Source organism: Xiphophorus couchianus, chromosome 14 (genome assembly GCF_001444195.1).
Source record: "Xiphophorus couchianus chromosome 14, X_couchianus-1.0, whole genome shotgun sequence".
NCBI classification, from domain to species: Eukaryota; Metazoa; Chordata; class Actinopteri; order Cyprinodontiformes; family Poeciliidae; genus Xiphophorus; species Xiphophorus couchianus.
In genome coordinates this window covers 5,382,387-5,398,327 of record NC_040241.1, presented here as the reverse complement: position 1 = coordinate 5,398,327, position 15,941 = coordinate 5,382,387, and the positions used below count along the sequence as shown (strand labels likewise).

Genomic DNA, 15,941 nt, shown 5'->3' with positions numbered 1-15,941 from the left:
CAGATTAGCGCTTAGCGCTTCCTCCTTCCCTCTGTTTTTCTCCTTGTCTTTCTCCTGCGCTCTCGCTCTGGGCTTTTGAACTGATAAGTGCTGGCAGCCCTTGCTGCCTCATTGGACACGAGGCCCTCTTTAAGCACTTTTTCTTTTTTTTTTTTTTCTCCACCCCCTCCCCACTCCTCACCCTCTCGTGATGTAATCCAGCGTTCAATATCTCCGCTTTGGCTCTTCCTCTCATCCCTCTCTTTTCGCCGTCCGGGGCCGCTGGCGTAAACGGCGACGGTTTGCGGCGAGTTAATCCTCTGCTGAAGTGCAAGGAATGTGTGCAAAAACAATCAGGACATTTGAGGAAGACGCACACAGAGAGGATGTGGCGAACAAAAAAACAAAAAAAAAAGCCAGCACAAGTATTTGGATGAGAGGGAAAGCAGAAGCGGTGGCGTTTTATCAGGTGTTCTGATCTGTAGCGCGGCTTTGTCGCCGAGAGAGACATAAAAATACGACTAATGGTTAAAAAAACTATTCTAATGTCTCATCCTGGTAACGTGATCCCAGCGTGACGGTCCGATTCTGTCTGTGCAGGACGCTTTGTTGGAGAAAATTGTCATGTTCGTGGTGAAAATGGCAGCTGCTAAGAATCCATCCTGGCCGTAATCTCTAGGCTTTGCATTTGACCTTCCAGTGACGGTGGGATGTTTTAATTTGTGTAGCGCGTAAACTGCCGTACCAGATGGCAGCGCTCTGCCGAGCCCCCGGAACATGACATCTTGAATAAACGAGCAGCAGAAATGTCATGAAAATCCGCATTAGTCGAGTTTTACAGAAAAGAGATTTCTGCTTTTATCAAAAAGTAAGTGCTTAAATACTGCCTGAATAAAAAAATAAAATAAAAAAAAGTTTCTCCTGTGAATTAGAGGTAGGACAGAAATTTTGAATTGAGGATGTGGCAAAATATTAGAAGCAGTTAAAAGGGAAGTATTGACGTGTTTGAGCTTTAATCATCAAAAACATACCTGGAGTGTTTCCTTGATTCTTTCGTGGATGTTTGAGAAATCCTTTAATCTCCCAGTTATCGATTGGGGAATGAGATCAGCTTCATGTGTAAGTATCAACCAATCACCGATTTCCCAAAATTAAGAAAATTGGCACCAATAAATCGGCTGGCCAGTAAAACAAATCGGTGCAGCCCTAGTTTTTAAAGAGACAGAGGTGTTAAATTAAGATAGGGGCATCAAACTTAGTTTCATTTTGGATCATATCAAAAATCTGAACGTTCTTAAAGGGCCGGTTGTGCCAGAATGTAATGATAAAACCCATTAGACTATTAAAATATTAATAAGTAAATATTAATAAATACTCCCGGATTTTGCTATTGTCTTTGTGGGTTTTTTTAATGTCTAATTGATCAAGTAGTGCTAATTTAGAAATATTCGTAAGGAATTTTTATGATATTTGTGCTAATGTATGACCTTAAATGTGACTTTTTATTCCTCCCTGCATCGGTCATGGACTATAACTTGAGATCAAGTTAAGTTAGTTAAATTAGATTGAACTAATTGCTGAGGCAGCAATTAGTTAATTCCAGTGTTTTTGACTGATTTTGAGAAAATGTAAACAAAATAAGAAAAAATGTGGGTATCTGTTGATTTTGTGTGAATGTTGCAGATTTCTGAAAATCTGCAACATTTTGCAGATGTTATTGCGAAATGTAATCTGGAGTCTAGAGGGCCACATAGAAAGCTACGGTGGGCCAGATTTGGCCACCGGGCCTTGAGCTTGACACATGGGATTTAAGAAGTCATATTTCGGGCGTGGCGTAGTGGTTAGCGCGACCCGTATTTGGAGGCCTTGAGTCCTCGACGTGGACGTCGCGGGTTCGACTCCCGGACCCGACGACATTTGCCGCATGATTTCCCCCCTCTCCTTCCCCGTTTCCTGTCAGCCCACTATCATATAAGGGACACTAGAGCCCACAAAAGACCCCCTGGAGGGGTAAAAAAAAAAAAGTCATATTTCTCTTAAGTCATTTTTGAGTTATTTAGCATTCTCATAACTGAAGTCAACAAAGTTACTTTATTGTGCTTTAAAGTTGTGTCCTGTATCTGCTGATGACCATGTAATTTATCTGATCTATTTTGCCGTCACTTTTGGTTTACTTAGCTCTAGTTTTAGGTTGAGACAAAGGTTTAAAAAGAACTGCAGGGCCTCTTAAAACCGAAACAGGAACCAAAACAAACCCAGAAGGAGACTGAAAACGAAGCTTTCTCTCTTCTGTTAAAGCAAGAAAGGATATACAACTGCTCGCTGATGCCATGCTGTCTTTCCGTAGCTCAGAGGGACGCCACTTTTGGACAAAGCTCTTCCACAACAATGCGCAGCAAAGGCTAGTCAGGCCCCACAGTGACTCGGACTGTACTTCCTCTACTTTAGCTCCCGCTGCCTGCAGGAGGTATGGGCTTGTTTGATGTTTTACAGGAGACACACAGAGAAGCAGGCGGGCTCGGTCCAGCGTCAGAAACAGATCGATGTCTGAACACCAGCTTGGTCGGTCGGGTTTTTCAGTGGTTCACACGTAGCTGGTGGAAGCCGTGCAGCGTGGGGCTTTTAGTACGTGATGAGACATTACTTGTAACCCTGTGAGGCGTGAAAGCAGGAGGTGAGCACATGGCGTAAACGTGGTTGTTAAATGAGCAACGCGGCGGCAGAGGGGTCAGGAAGTTTCCCATTACTTTAATGACAGTGGCTCTGAAATCTCTGCATCCTTTTGTGTCCTGTCAGAGCATATAGTATAAAGTGCCAGGAAGAAATATGAGACCAGTTATCTTTATCTGACTCTTTGTTTCTCATGAGAGAGATATTGCTGACAGCAGGAGGAGTTCAGATAGGTTTCAGTGAGGACACTTTATCTCCTTGAACCAATGAACAGCAAGTCCTCACTTTATAGTGCTTCTTTTCATTTGAGGGATTATTATTTTAATGGTGGGTTTTTTGGGGGGAGGAACTTCACATTGGTATTGAATTACCTTGTTCAATGTTTGGCATATGAGCAAAAACAACTGTTCCAGGTTATTTTGGTACAAGTGTACAACTGTAATATCAAAAGATTCTGAATAATTAAAAATTTCTCTTAATCCCAAAAGGAAATTAAATATTGCTGTAGTTAATGTCACCCAAGTTTCTTCAAAGAGTTGTAGAAAATTATGGCTGTAGGTGGGAAGGATCTCCTGTAGCAGTCAGTGTTACAGCACATCTTAAAAAGCCTCTGAATGAAGATACTGTTGCAATTGACAGCCACATGACTTTAGAGGAGACTATATCTGCGTCGTAATCTAATGACCTTGAAATGGTGTCAGCTATAGAAATCTTTAAAATCACGAGTCAGATCTTAGTTTAATGTCAGATATTGAGATAAAATTCAGAACCAGGATTTTTAAACCAAACAAGTAAAATGTAAAATTCCAAACTCGGCACAACTTGATTTCAGTGTCTGTTTTTTATTATAAACAAAATGACAACAAACAACTTCTTACCCATTACGTGAGTTCAGAAACATTGATTGGTCGGCCAGGAAAATTATGGCCAACTGCCCAAAACTTAGTGGGTCCGGCGGAGCAGCGCTGACAAGCTGCTGCACTTAAAAATAACATCTGATGGTGTCCATGGTCAGGGAAGGTTATCAGTAAATGTTGGTGTGTGGCTGGATGGCAGCGTGGGACCTTTGTGGAAAAGCCTGTACAGTAGTCATGTGCCAATAGCAAGTGTCACATGTGAATGCATGTCGTCACATGAGCAGATGAAGTTCTGCTACATTAGGCTGCAGTGAACAGCAAAAAAAAAAAAAGTAGGCGGAATCAATTTGAACATCAATTTTAACTTTAAGCACAAATGACTGCAAGTAAGTTAGTTCAGTAACGCTCCTTTTGCTTGTAATTCTTCCTTGCAGCGGGTTTTATAATCAGGAAAATTTAAAAGAAAAGCAAGGCATGTGGCCTCATTTAAAAACAGTTATTATTTTCAGCAATCTGTTTCATTGGGCTGGGTAAGACTAAGAGATGGATGTGGAGAGAGATTTTTACAGTAGATATTTGGTTCCTTCTGCCGCTGTGAGCTCCTGGTCCTCCTACTACGTTCTCTGAGAAACTCACTTCGCTTTTTTGTCATCAAAATGACAGATTTGGCAGAAAGAGACGTATTTCGACAGGGGGTAAGATGACTCAAACAGTGGTTTTTAAGTGGCGAGGCCTGAATTAATAAACACGATTACGTCAAGTTATTATGTAACGGCTGGAATAAAAAGCTGGGCCGTTTCAGGAGAGCCACCGCCACACTTAGAGAACTCGTTCGACGCAGTTCATGGGTGTTGTGAAGATTGAGAGTGGGTGGGACTCCCACTCGCTGCCTCTCAGCTCATTAAAATAAAAAACCAGAGAAGTGAGCAGAAAGGGAAAAGAGACAATGTGAGGTTCTCAAAGGCCAGGATAGATTTAATGAGCATGATGGAAACTAACGGCTCTGTGTTGAGGAAAACGTGAAGGGAGAACAGAGAACAAGGTAGGAGAGAGAGAGGAGCCAGTGTCCTTTATTACAAGTCAATACTTTGGGTTTGTTCCAGGGATGTTAGAATATCTTGCTTCCATTTTAACGAGTCTGTTTGGTGCAAAATAAAGCGTCGAACTTTGGTCAATAATGATGAGTATTTAAAATAGGAAAGTTTAAAGAAGAAAAATGTCACCAAAATGAATTATTTTAAGGGTGATGGTTTATAGGTAATGAAAGTCCAAATTGAGTTTCTGTGGAAATTAGAATATGGCATTGGACTAATAAACGAGGGCTTTATTAGTGAACTATTGATGTGCTGAAAGGTAAACTGTTAAGTTTATTGGTGGTTCAGTCTTCACAGATTTTTCTGTGAAACGAGACTATAAAATGAAGCTTGGGAAGCTTAAATATTTTGCCGCGATCCGATTTGACATGCTACAGATTGGCATTGGCAAAAAGCAGTCAATACAGGAATACCTTTTTGTTTCTTGGCATTTATTGGCTGTACCTCTTTTTTTTTTTTAAAGTCCACATTTCCCTGCAAAGTAAATTCCAGCAGCTGAATACACTAAGGAGCCTTAGGAAGATGAGCGAGAGAGCCGACAGCTGAAGTAGACAAAAACACAGTGTGTGAACGAAGAAGCAAGAGAATGGAGATCAATAGATCTGGTGAGCTGGCGAAGGGAACCCAGACGCTCTGTTCGGTTGTTTTGTTTGGAGAACAGTAAAGACGAGGCTGTGTCTCTTTCCCTGATCGCCGTCAGAGATTTTTCGAGCTGCTTTCCCGGTGGTTTGGTTGCTATGGTAAAAATCTAAAGGCTCGTCTCCATGCTGAAAGTCCAGCGCAGTTGGCCAGAGTGTTTGAAGAAGGGGGTGTGTGTTTCTTTTTTTTGTCTTTCCATCTCTGTGTGAGATCATATGATCGTTACATCGTGTCAGTCCCTTGATGGCCACTTTTAAAATACCTCTTTGTCCTCGCTTGTGTGTTCTTGTTTTGACAGTTTTCTGGTTTTAATTCCAAATCATTATTTTCCTTTTTTAAGCCAAGCACATGCATGAATCTGAAAAGAGGTTACACTTCCTGAACTCGGAAGGACACGCTTCTTTTAACGCGTTAGTCGTGTTAGTGCGGGAGCTTTTACTCTTCAAGTAATGAAGAAGGTGCAAGGTGAAGTAAATAATGGGAATATAGTGAATGGGGGAGGGGGGATATCCTTTGCCCTGTCGCTAGGTAACAGTCTCGAGGCCCAAAGGCAAAGCCAGCCCTGGTCTCCATGGCAACATCATTGGTGTGCAGAGTAAATGGAGTTTTCATGGTTGTTGTCTGAACTGTATAGTGTTTTGTACACATTACTACAGAGAGACAGGCGATCAGATCGACTTTGGAACCGACTGGATGGAAGCAAGTGAGCGAGGTCACATTATGTGTTCACACTCTGCCTCATGTGTTTAATTAAAAACACAGATATTTATTTATCTTCTGATTTTCTATTCCCAAAGCCCATTAGAGGTGAGCACAAAGAAGAAGAAAAAAAGGGATCATAAGGTGGCAAACAACATGAGATGTTTGTGTGTGAAGATCTTATGTTGGAAAGCAGCAGATCATTAAAGGCGGTTTAGTCAATTCAGCGACGGCGTGGAAGAGAGCTGCTTTACTCCTCAGTCATCGAAGCTCTTGGACTCAGAGAAGGGGGGCAATAAATGCACTTTCATCAAATGAAAAGATAAAACATGTTTTGAAACATGAGCCATTTTTACCTTACACTTTGTTAGTGACTGAAAAGTAGAAGTGAAGAAAACGGTGGCGTCAACATCATCCCCACACATGGATAATCTAAAAAGCAGTTTTTAATGTCTCAGCTAAATGGAACGAATTAATAAAGTGATTTTCTAGACTTGCTGAACAGGACCTAGGAGGGCAGTTGCCCAGGGCTCCCAAGTTTGGGGCGGGGCTGTAGATTGTGAATGTTTTTATAATGAATGCATGTTTTACATTGTAGCTGACTATAAGACTAATAGATGTGCGTTCATTTAATAATGTTATATTTTTATTAATGCATACGATACTCAAATATAAAAAAATTCTGAACATATAAAACATCTTTTTGGACTAACATTGTGCCATCTTCCATGGGATGTGTTGGCCTTCCTATTAATGTTTTGTAATTTGCATGAAAGTTCAAATTACAAAACATTCTTATTTTAAATGTTTAATTTTTGGGGGTAGGGCACCAAAACTGGCTTTAGCCCAGGTCTCCTCATCCGTCTAAATCCGGCCCTGATTGTCAGCATCAGCCTGATCTTGGTTTGGATATACAGTAGATTCTCTGGGGAATACACACAAAATGGCTGCTTCATTAAGGCTAATTGATCTGTTTGCTAATATAAGATACTAAAGACATTTACAAATGTTAACTCCAAATCATTTGAATTACAATAGCTGAATTTGAATGATTTTTCTGGGGGGGCAATAAGCTACCTCCATACCTGGAACTTCCTGAAAATGAGTCAGCTGTCACAGCTATTTCACTTTGTAATTGTAATTTCACTGACAGTCCTCTGCCCTATAACACACACAAGGCAGGCAGGCAGCATAGACAGCGCAGCAAGCAGGCAGACAAAAGCATGTTTGTGTTCAGGAGAATTTCAAGCACAGTGGGTCTCTATGTATGGAAGCAGTGTCAGGCTCGTCCCAGAGAGGCCGGGGAGGATGGTGAGGGTGTAGCTGGAGAGGATTTCACAGACTCTGTTCCTTCCAGCAAGACTACAACAATCATTTAAAATGTGCATTGATCCTCTTACTTTATTTTTATTTATTTGTTTTTTAACGTTGTGCTCATATATGCAATGAAATCTCAAGAGAATATGATCTTTATCAGTGAGAGCGAGGATGTTTTTCTCTTGTCTCCTTGGGAGTTTATTCCGTCATCCATTATCCACATTTTCATCTTTAACAACAAGTTTGAATGCTTTGAAATGTTTTATTATATTGCTTAGTATAAGATTTCATCATACAAGAGATTGCTTTTTATTAAAGTATGGCAACCTTTTTATTACAAGATGTTGTCAGGCACCAGCATGCCAGAGGCGTCCGACCGATTACCGAATGTTTGCTGTGGCAAAATTGAGTTCATGGGTAAAACACTTATATTTAAAAAAACAAAAAAAAACATTCAAGATTATGAAAATATGTCATGCAATATAATATACAGTACAGATGGTGGAGATGCTCATTCACTTTTTTCCCCCCCATTATTTATACATCTAGTATTTTTATAGGAATGACTCATAAGTTTTGATTGTATCGTTTATCGGTACAGTGAAAATGTATGATTGTGATCACAATTTAAATATATTGTTTTGCTAAATTGCAATTATTGTCTGAAAACTCTAAAACCTGACAATATTGTCGGAGTTGTTACTTATACAATATGTTTCCATTGTTGGGTCCATCAATAAATATTACTTAAAATAAAATTAAAGGCATGTGCTGTGTGCAGTTTAACATACAAAACATACTTTTTTATGCAACTACTAAAAATATGTGGGGGGGGTTTAGGAGCAGTATTTATATTTGCCATGTTTGTGGAACTGCTGAGAAGTTGTCAATACCTTTCTACCATCACTTTTTATCATCATCACAATAACTACCACACCATATCGTGACAAAATGTTAACATAAAATGACACGTTGAGTGCTGTGGGCATCAATTTCCAACATAGCAATGAATCTGAATTAAATTTGTATTCAGTGGTTCTACTATATGCAAAAACAGTGGAATAAACCTACATGCCTCACTGTTTAAAATCTCTTTAAAAACATCAATGCTGTAGCAGATTCTTGATTCTTATGCCACAGTTCTGGGGGCTCTGACTTTAACGGAAGAAATAAGACCCAAACGGTGTGTGTGAAGTGAAAGAATATAAATCTCTGCAGTTTTCTCATAACTGCAAAGCTCAGCAGGAAACTTTAAATTTAGATTGCTTCACCTCACACCAGCCACTCCTGCAGGGCATCCTGGTTTAAGGCCTGGCTCATACTGGTGCACAGGGATCAGAAGAAGAGGCAGGTTGCAAATTTAAAGAGAGCAACCAATCGAAAACTACTTTTAGTTGGTCCCCTCTAACGACACTGACTACAGCATCTGCCTCAATTTCACCACATTATGTCATCCCAAGATGATGATTTTTTATTTATTTCTGGGCCACTCTAAGACTTCCATTAGCCTGGTGCCAGGCCCCCTGCTATGAAAGTTTTCTGGGGACGCCACTTCTTGAAGCATCGCAACATTTGTTTGATATGGCAGCTGGCAAAAAGACAAAGTTATGAAATGTACACTGATGTAGAAGTAAAATCTGTGATAAACATTGGAAAAGGTGGAAAAAAAGAGCAAGTTTTTTATTATTAAATAACATAAACCTGGTTAATTCAAGGCAGAGAAAGAGTTAGAGCAGCATGATGTGTCTGCACAGTGAACTAGGTAGGTAGATGAAAACCCAAAGTGTAGCCACTTCATGCGTCGATGCGCTTCCCACATACTCGTTAAAAGTACACAAAAGGTACATAAAAGCAGTGGCAGTCCATTATGGTGCAAAGTAGGGAGCGCTCTTGGCGACCTGAGACGAGAGTAGAGGCCTGAGGACCCAACACACACACACACACACACCTTCTGTCATCGAACGCAACAATTGCCGAGCGTGTGTCTGTACACACAAAGGGACGCAAGCCCCCTGTTGTACTAAGTGAACGACACCAGCCTGTCCCAAGCAGATGAATGTAGTGTCCAAAGCAAGGACAAACACACACACACACAGTATAAAATGCAGCCTCATCACAGAGCTCTCACCCCGAGGCTGGGACCGTGGGTCAACCAAACTAATCAGATGCTTTAGCCACTATGTCTGATTCTGCTGGTTAGCTTAGCACAGTGTTTCTCAATTCCAGTCCTCACGCCCCCCAGCCCTGCATGTTTTAGGTGTTTCCCTTCTGCCACACACCTGGATTGAATATTTTGGTGATTAACATGCTTCTGCAGCACTTGATGGTCATGCAATCGTTTGAATCAGCTGTTCTGGAGTAGAGGCACATCTAAAACATGCAGAGCAGGGGGGCCTGAGGACTGGATTTGAGAAGCACTGGCTTAGCAGCTAATTAGCAGCTATTTTGTTAAGAAAAAAAAGTGCCACAGGTGGCCCTCTTGTGGCAGCAGTAGGGAGCTTCGTTTTTATGTAGGTCACAATACTCGCCACGCGTCTTGTGGGCTTTCTGTACATTTTCTCTATTCGTGACGAGACCGAGTGGATCAGCAGCAGACTGAGCTGAATGCCATTGCCCATGATGCACCACTGCCGCTGCTCGCCAGCTGCATGGATGCCAGGGAACGAGGAGGAAGAGGGGGGATTGGTTGGAGTCGAGTCGGGGCTGCCGTTTGTGACGAGTGACATGGGAAATTTGTTTAAACGAGGAGGCATATGGGAAATTTAGAGGACCGGATTGGTTCTGATCTAAGATCATGGTTATGCTAGCCTAAAAGCAGCTGTTCCGCTCTGACCTTAAGCACTTCCACAAAACTAATCTGTCGCCTCATTAGGCCCACCAGGGGCCGGAGGACTGAGTTGCTGAAGCAGCCGTGGGCTGTGCTGTTTTTGTGTCTTTTCTTTTGTGTAGACAGTGTGCCGGTTCCTAGCAAAGGTTGGTGTGTGACAACAGAGTCAGACTTGAGCAAGAGATTCTCACAAGTAGAAACATCAAGGTTTCCAGGACCTAAAAGCAACAATTATTTCAAAGATGGACAAAACAGTTATGTAATTTATTGCATTTGTTAAACTATAGCAGAAATTTGAATTAAATACCTCTGTCATTTTCTATTCTTTGTGTAGCTATAAAGGGATTAAATTTGCGGGTTACTTAGGAAGGCCATTTTGGCATTGGTGTTCCCAAACACTGGTTGATGGTCCATTAATCAAGGGTATCCAATAAGCATATTGGGTTCATTCCTTTTTAAATTATGTGGAATTATCAAGGATCCTTTTTCAAAAAATACTGACATGGTGTCTCTGTATTCACATAACAATGTTTACATCTTTATATTATCTTATGGACAATCTTTTAAACTTCAGATATTCACTTTGCCCATGGGAAGGAGATAGAGTACAGCAAAGGTTTCACAAAAATTTGGGATGTTGTGAGGAAAACAAAATAACATTGTCTCTTGCTGGTTGCGGTCAGAGGGCAGTGAAGAGATTCTCAACCTTGATATTACTGTCAAAGTCGTCTTGATGTGTTTTTTTAGAGTTTTGGATTTAACGTCTAGTAAAAGGTGTCAATAATTTGTTGTTTTTTCTGGGAATAAAACTAAAGGAATTGTAGAATCTTGCCAGTTTAATTGAACAAACCTAGAACACTGAAGCCTTCCTTTGTTGTTGAGTACAATCGATCTGCCCCCTGGGTCTTTCTTAATTAAAGTTCCAACCTTTGTTTTGCTGTGGTTGGTCTGTTGGATCAATCTTTTTCTTTCAGCTGCCTTTTAAGAAAAACATTGAGCAGGTCCACATAAGAGAAGGCATTTGTGTTTTGGCTTTTCAGGGCCCACCCTGGTAGTATGCTATTGCCATTAGCAAAGACTGTTTTCCACTGTGGAATCTGGGAAGTCGGTGGGCTGTGGCATACGTTTCAATCTGCCTAACAATCTCTCTTCTTCTCTCTTCTGTTATCTGTTGACTTTGAGCAGATCATGGCAGAGTACACCTCTTTGCTCAGCGACCTGTCTGAAAACATAACCAACGAGGACTTGGAGCAGCTCAAGTCAGCCTGCAAGGAGGACATCCCTGAAGACCAGAGCAACAACATCACCTCCTCCAAGGAGTGGTTCAGCTACCTGGAGAAGAACGACAAGCTTGCCCAAGGTGAAAAAGCTCAAGTTCCAGAATTCTTACAGTGCCCGCCTTGTTTCTGTGATTTACCTTCAATCCGTCTTTGTTAAACCAAACCCTTCCTCATGCAGATAATCTGTCTTACATCGAGCACATCTTCGAGATCTCTCGGCGGCCGGACCTGCTGACCAGGGTGATAGAGTACCGCACCACTGTGCTGAAGATCTCCGAGGACGACGAGATTGACACCAAGCTCACACGTATCCCCTCAGCCAAGAAATACAAAGGTAAGCACAATTCTGGAAGCGTGGATTCAACAATGTGAGAAACAAGTTAGACGTTTCTGGGACTGGTTTCTTGAGACTTGCCCTGTTTTTGATTTTTATTTTTTCCCACCTTCTTTCCTCCTTTGTCCTTCTGCACGGGATCCGCAAATTGATTCCAGCAATGCACCTTGAAGGGCATCTCTGTTCCTGAAATACACACAGAGGAAGGACAGGCAGGGAGGCGGCTTAGGAACGAGAATCTGTGGCACAAGTCTGTTCCAAACGCACAACACCTAAGGGTGGTGTGGCAAAAAAAATAAATCCTGGCTTGTAAATTAGATTTAAAGTCGATGTGTAAAGTAAATCATTCGCCTCGGTGTCAGGCATAATGAAATACAGAGGCAGGCTGTAAGTGGCCAGTGCTAGGTGTTGCAGCTGTGTCCCAAATATCAAATTGGCTTTTATTTGAAATGATGAGCTTTCTACAAAAGATTTCATTTATTTAAGCACCTGTTACCCTTGCCTCCTCCGCTTGTATCTCTGTCCAGGTGGACAAAGATGCAAAGAGCAAAGTTGAGAATTATCAAACTGAGAAATGAGAGAAGCAGCACTCTTCCAAACAAGGCCACTGTCTGCCCTCTAGTGGTTAAACAAAGCAATCGCAAGAATGAATTTGTGGTTTTTGTTCCAGCCTTTCTGACAAGTTTTTGTTTTTTGTCTAACAAGTTTCTAATAAGTAAACTGTCTGTTGTGTGTTTACCTGGAATAAGCTGCTTATCATACCAACAGAGATTCTAACTTTCATAGCTTTGTTGAAAACCTATGAAAGCTTTTCACCTTAAGACATGTAGTTTGGAAAATGTTAGAGCTCTATGTAAGTGTGACTTTTTAAAATCATTGCATTCCTTATAAACAAAATCTGGCCCATCAGTCAAAAGCTTTTTCACTAAAAGTAGAGCACTTAACTCCACAATGTTTTATAATGTGATTAAATCAGGCTTTGAATTTTAATAAAACATCATTAAAAGCTCATTTTGCAATAGTCGTTGCAAAATTTAATAAAACCCTTGAACGCATCTTAAATAATTTTGCCTTGAACAACATGTAGGTTAATACTGAGGATGAAAAGACAACTAACTGACCAGAAATTCATAATTTATTGTCCAGAGTTTTGATTTAAATGCACATAGGATCTTCAGCATGATAGAAGTATAATGATTAAAATTACACAAACTGTTTATGATTTTTCTATGGCATAATGCACCACAAAATTACATTATTTCTTAAAAAAAAAAAAATTAACGAGTTTTGCATTTTGCAATCAACCGCACAAAATGTAATGTTATTATGGATTTTATTACATTTTGCGTCCATTATTACATAATTTGGTTTTAATGATTACATTTTGAAGCACGTTTTATATTACATTATGTCATAATGCAGCGTTAAAGAGCTATTACATGAAGTAGTGACTTTGGAAGGAAGAGAAAGATCGAAGGAAAGTGTTGACTTGTTTATTGTTTATATTGACGACTTTCTTTCTCTGTCTCCTGCTCTCTCCAACACACTCACATCTGGAAAAACAAAGACATCATCCGCCAGCCCTCTGAAGATGAGATCATCAAGTTGGCGCCGCCTCCTAAAAAGGCATGAGGTCAATGTCCAGAGTCCCAATCTTGGCACCTTGATTTCTCCACCTCCGGCACTCAGATCATCCAACCAAACATTCCCCAACAGCCCTGTTAACCAATCCCGCCTCAGTCTCCCCGACACCACCTCCAGACATATACACACACACACACCCTCCCCTACCATCCCCTGCCGCACCCTTGCCTCCTTAAGTACCACAAATGACACGGGACCACGCAAGACGCTGTCTACAACGTCGACCAATCAGATCGTAGCGACGCAGCCCCTTCCCCAGCTGAGGGGGGGATGGGAAGTTGCGGGGGGGAAAAAAGACACTTTAAGATAAAATTTGGAGATGGACCAACGTAGTATGTGTGTGATGAGAACACTGAAGTCTGTCCTGGATGCTGAGTGGGTCAGTTCTGAATGAGTGTTTCGTGACGTTGCGTGTTCATGTCGTTTAAGTGGTTTGGTTAAGTATGAAACAAAAGCTAGGCTAACCCATGATGAAGCAGAAATTACAGATCCTGCGTTTGAGCAAAATGAAAAATTACAAGGCTATATTTTATTCTGAAATTCTGGAAAAGCCTACAGAACTTAAGATATGAAATTATATTTGTGGGAATAAGTGCAGTGACACTTCACTGCAACTCATATTTTGTCTTTGCTAAAGCTAATTTATCGAAATTTAACTTGATTGTACAACATAGCCAAACTTTTAAGACCATATTAATATTTGAGCACTAAAACAACTAGATGATGGAAAACGGTTTCAGAAGATAACCGCCAGGTAAGGTTCAATGGTTAAAAAAATAAAAATAAATCTTACGCATTGTTGTTTTTTTTTCTGTGAAGGTGCTTGTGTTAGCTTGTAGCTAGCTGAATAAATATTTGAGCGTGTTTGTGTTAAGAGGAGTAGTCTAGATGCTAACCTCACATCTGTCGATTAGCCAAGAGTTAGCATTAGTGCTAAACTTGAACAAAGATCAAGTCGTTTTTGCCTCCCTGTTTCAATACAGTAAGCTGAGCTAAGCTATCTTCTTCAAGCTAGCTACAAGGGAGCGTCGGTTTCCTAATATCAGAGCGTGACTCGTGGGAAAATATGTCTCAGCAAATCTAGCTGTTCCTTACTACGTCATTAGACTGGTTACTTGAAGCTAAATGCTAATGTCAAATTTTATCAATGGAAGAGTCTCTGTTCCCCCAAGGCTCTATGAGCATTCCCTTCACTCTAACATGATTAACGAGAAACAAGAAACATGTCGAACATTTTAGTGAAACATATTTAAAATTGCCGATATTTGCCTTTAGCTTATAGTCACTTCAAAGAGTTATTTACAGCAGATATTTAGTTATAGCATTTATGTCTTCGCAATGGAAGATCCTTTTTTGTAGGGACCTTTCCATTATTGGAACCAGTCAGAGTGAATGTTCTTTTTAGGGACAGGTTAGAGATGTAAATAAATAATATATTACAAGAACATATAGTAGAAGTAATATAATGATCCATAACTTATGCTCTTTTGGGCAAACTCTAGCTCTAGCAAGAACCACCTATAGGTTCAGTTAGTGTAGCTAGTTTCAATAAAAGTTCAGCTAATCCCAAACCATCTAACATCTCTTTGTAAGCAAAGGGTAGTTGAACTACATCATCCATACGTACATTTTGGGAGAGTTATTGTATGTAGCCTGTTTTAAGTATCTTCGTTGTCATTGTATTTGTCGCTCAGAAAATAATTGACCAGTGTATTTTGAAAGACTACTCAAGGCTTCTGAGAGGAAAAATAAAAAAAAAGATAAATCAGTTTTACGTGATCGTTCAAATTCCTTACTCAAACGTCAACGGTCCCTATAATGCACACATTATCGGACTGCGCCATTTCCGCCATGCACCGACGCGAAAAGAAAAGCTAGCAGACTGTTGAATCTAAACTTTAATGACCACTCTTCTGAACACTGTGTATCTTCTCTCCCCACGACGAAGCCTTAGCAGAGTTTTTGCGTTTACGTCCCCTGAATTTTTATTCTTTTTTTCTTTCTTTCTCCACAACTCTTGAGCGTTCAGGCGTGTGAAAAGCAGCGACGGGCGTCGGCGGCACACGCGTTCGGTCAATCAAAGCAGCTCTCCATTTTAAAGAGAGCTGTGTGATCTTTCTTTTTCTTTTTAAAGATTTGCTAAGGACTTCAGTGTTGGTGAGTACAGAATGTGTGTGGTCTACTTTCTTTGTCGTCCTCAAAGCTGTGGGATTTGAAACTGAGGCATCGCGATCTTTCAGTTGTAATGACTAGTTACTTACCCGAGCACTGACTCTGTTCTCGCTTGTACTCCTTTGCCACTATGCTCCAATTCAGCCCTAGTGCCAACGATCGAGACGTTTCGTTTGGATCACGGTTTGTGTGGTCTGTTTTGTTTTTACTTTATATAGCTTGACTTGTATTGTATTGCTGGACAGATTTGTATCCTATGCATCAATGTCTGTAAGAAAAAAAACCTTCACAAACTGCAATTTTACAGAATGGAATTCTGTGTTTGTCCTTCGCCCGGGTCTTTGACAGGACCGTGGCTTGTTTTATATTAAATTTGCATGATCTCTTTGCAAAGTAGATTTGACTTTTGGTCGTAGAAACTTGACAGTA

General features: G+C 40.6%; 1 protein-coding gene across 2 annotated transcripts in view; it reads left to right on the top strand.

The window, feature by feature from the left end:
• Positions 1-15,142, top strand: part of pea15 (proliferation and apoptosis adaptor protein 15) — a 37,631-nt gene extending 22,489 nt beyond the window's left edge. Inside the window, exons 1-4 of one of the 2 annotated variants that reach the window (XM_028038075.1) lie at positions 4,456-4,548; positions 11,268-11,442; positions 11,541-11,696; positions 13,264-15,142. In XM_028038075.1, the coding sequence (XP_027893876.1) occupies positions 11,271-11,442; positions 11,541-11,696; positions 13,264-13,328 (393 nt within the window). In that variant the 5' untranslated portion in view covers positions 4,456-4,548; positions 11,268-11,270 and the 3' untranslated portion in view covers positions 13,329-15,142. Of the gene's footprint in view, positions 1-4,455; positions 4,549-11,267; positions 11,443-11,540; positions 11,697-13,263 lie in introns of those variants that run through there. The other variant, XM_028038074.1, reaches the window with a different exon arrangement.
• Positions 15,143-15,941: the final 799 nt, after the last annotated feature.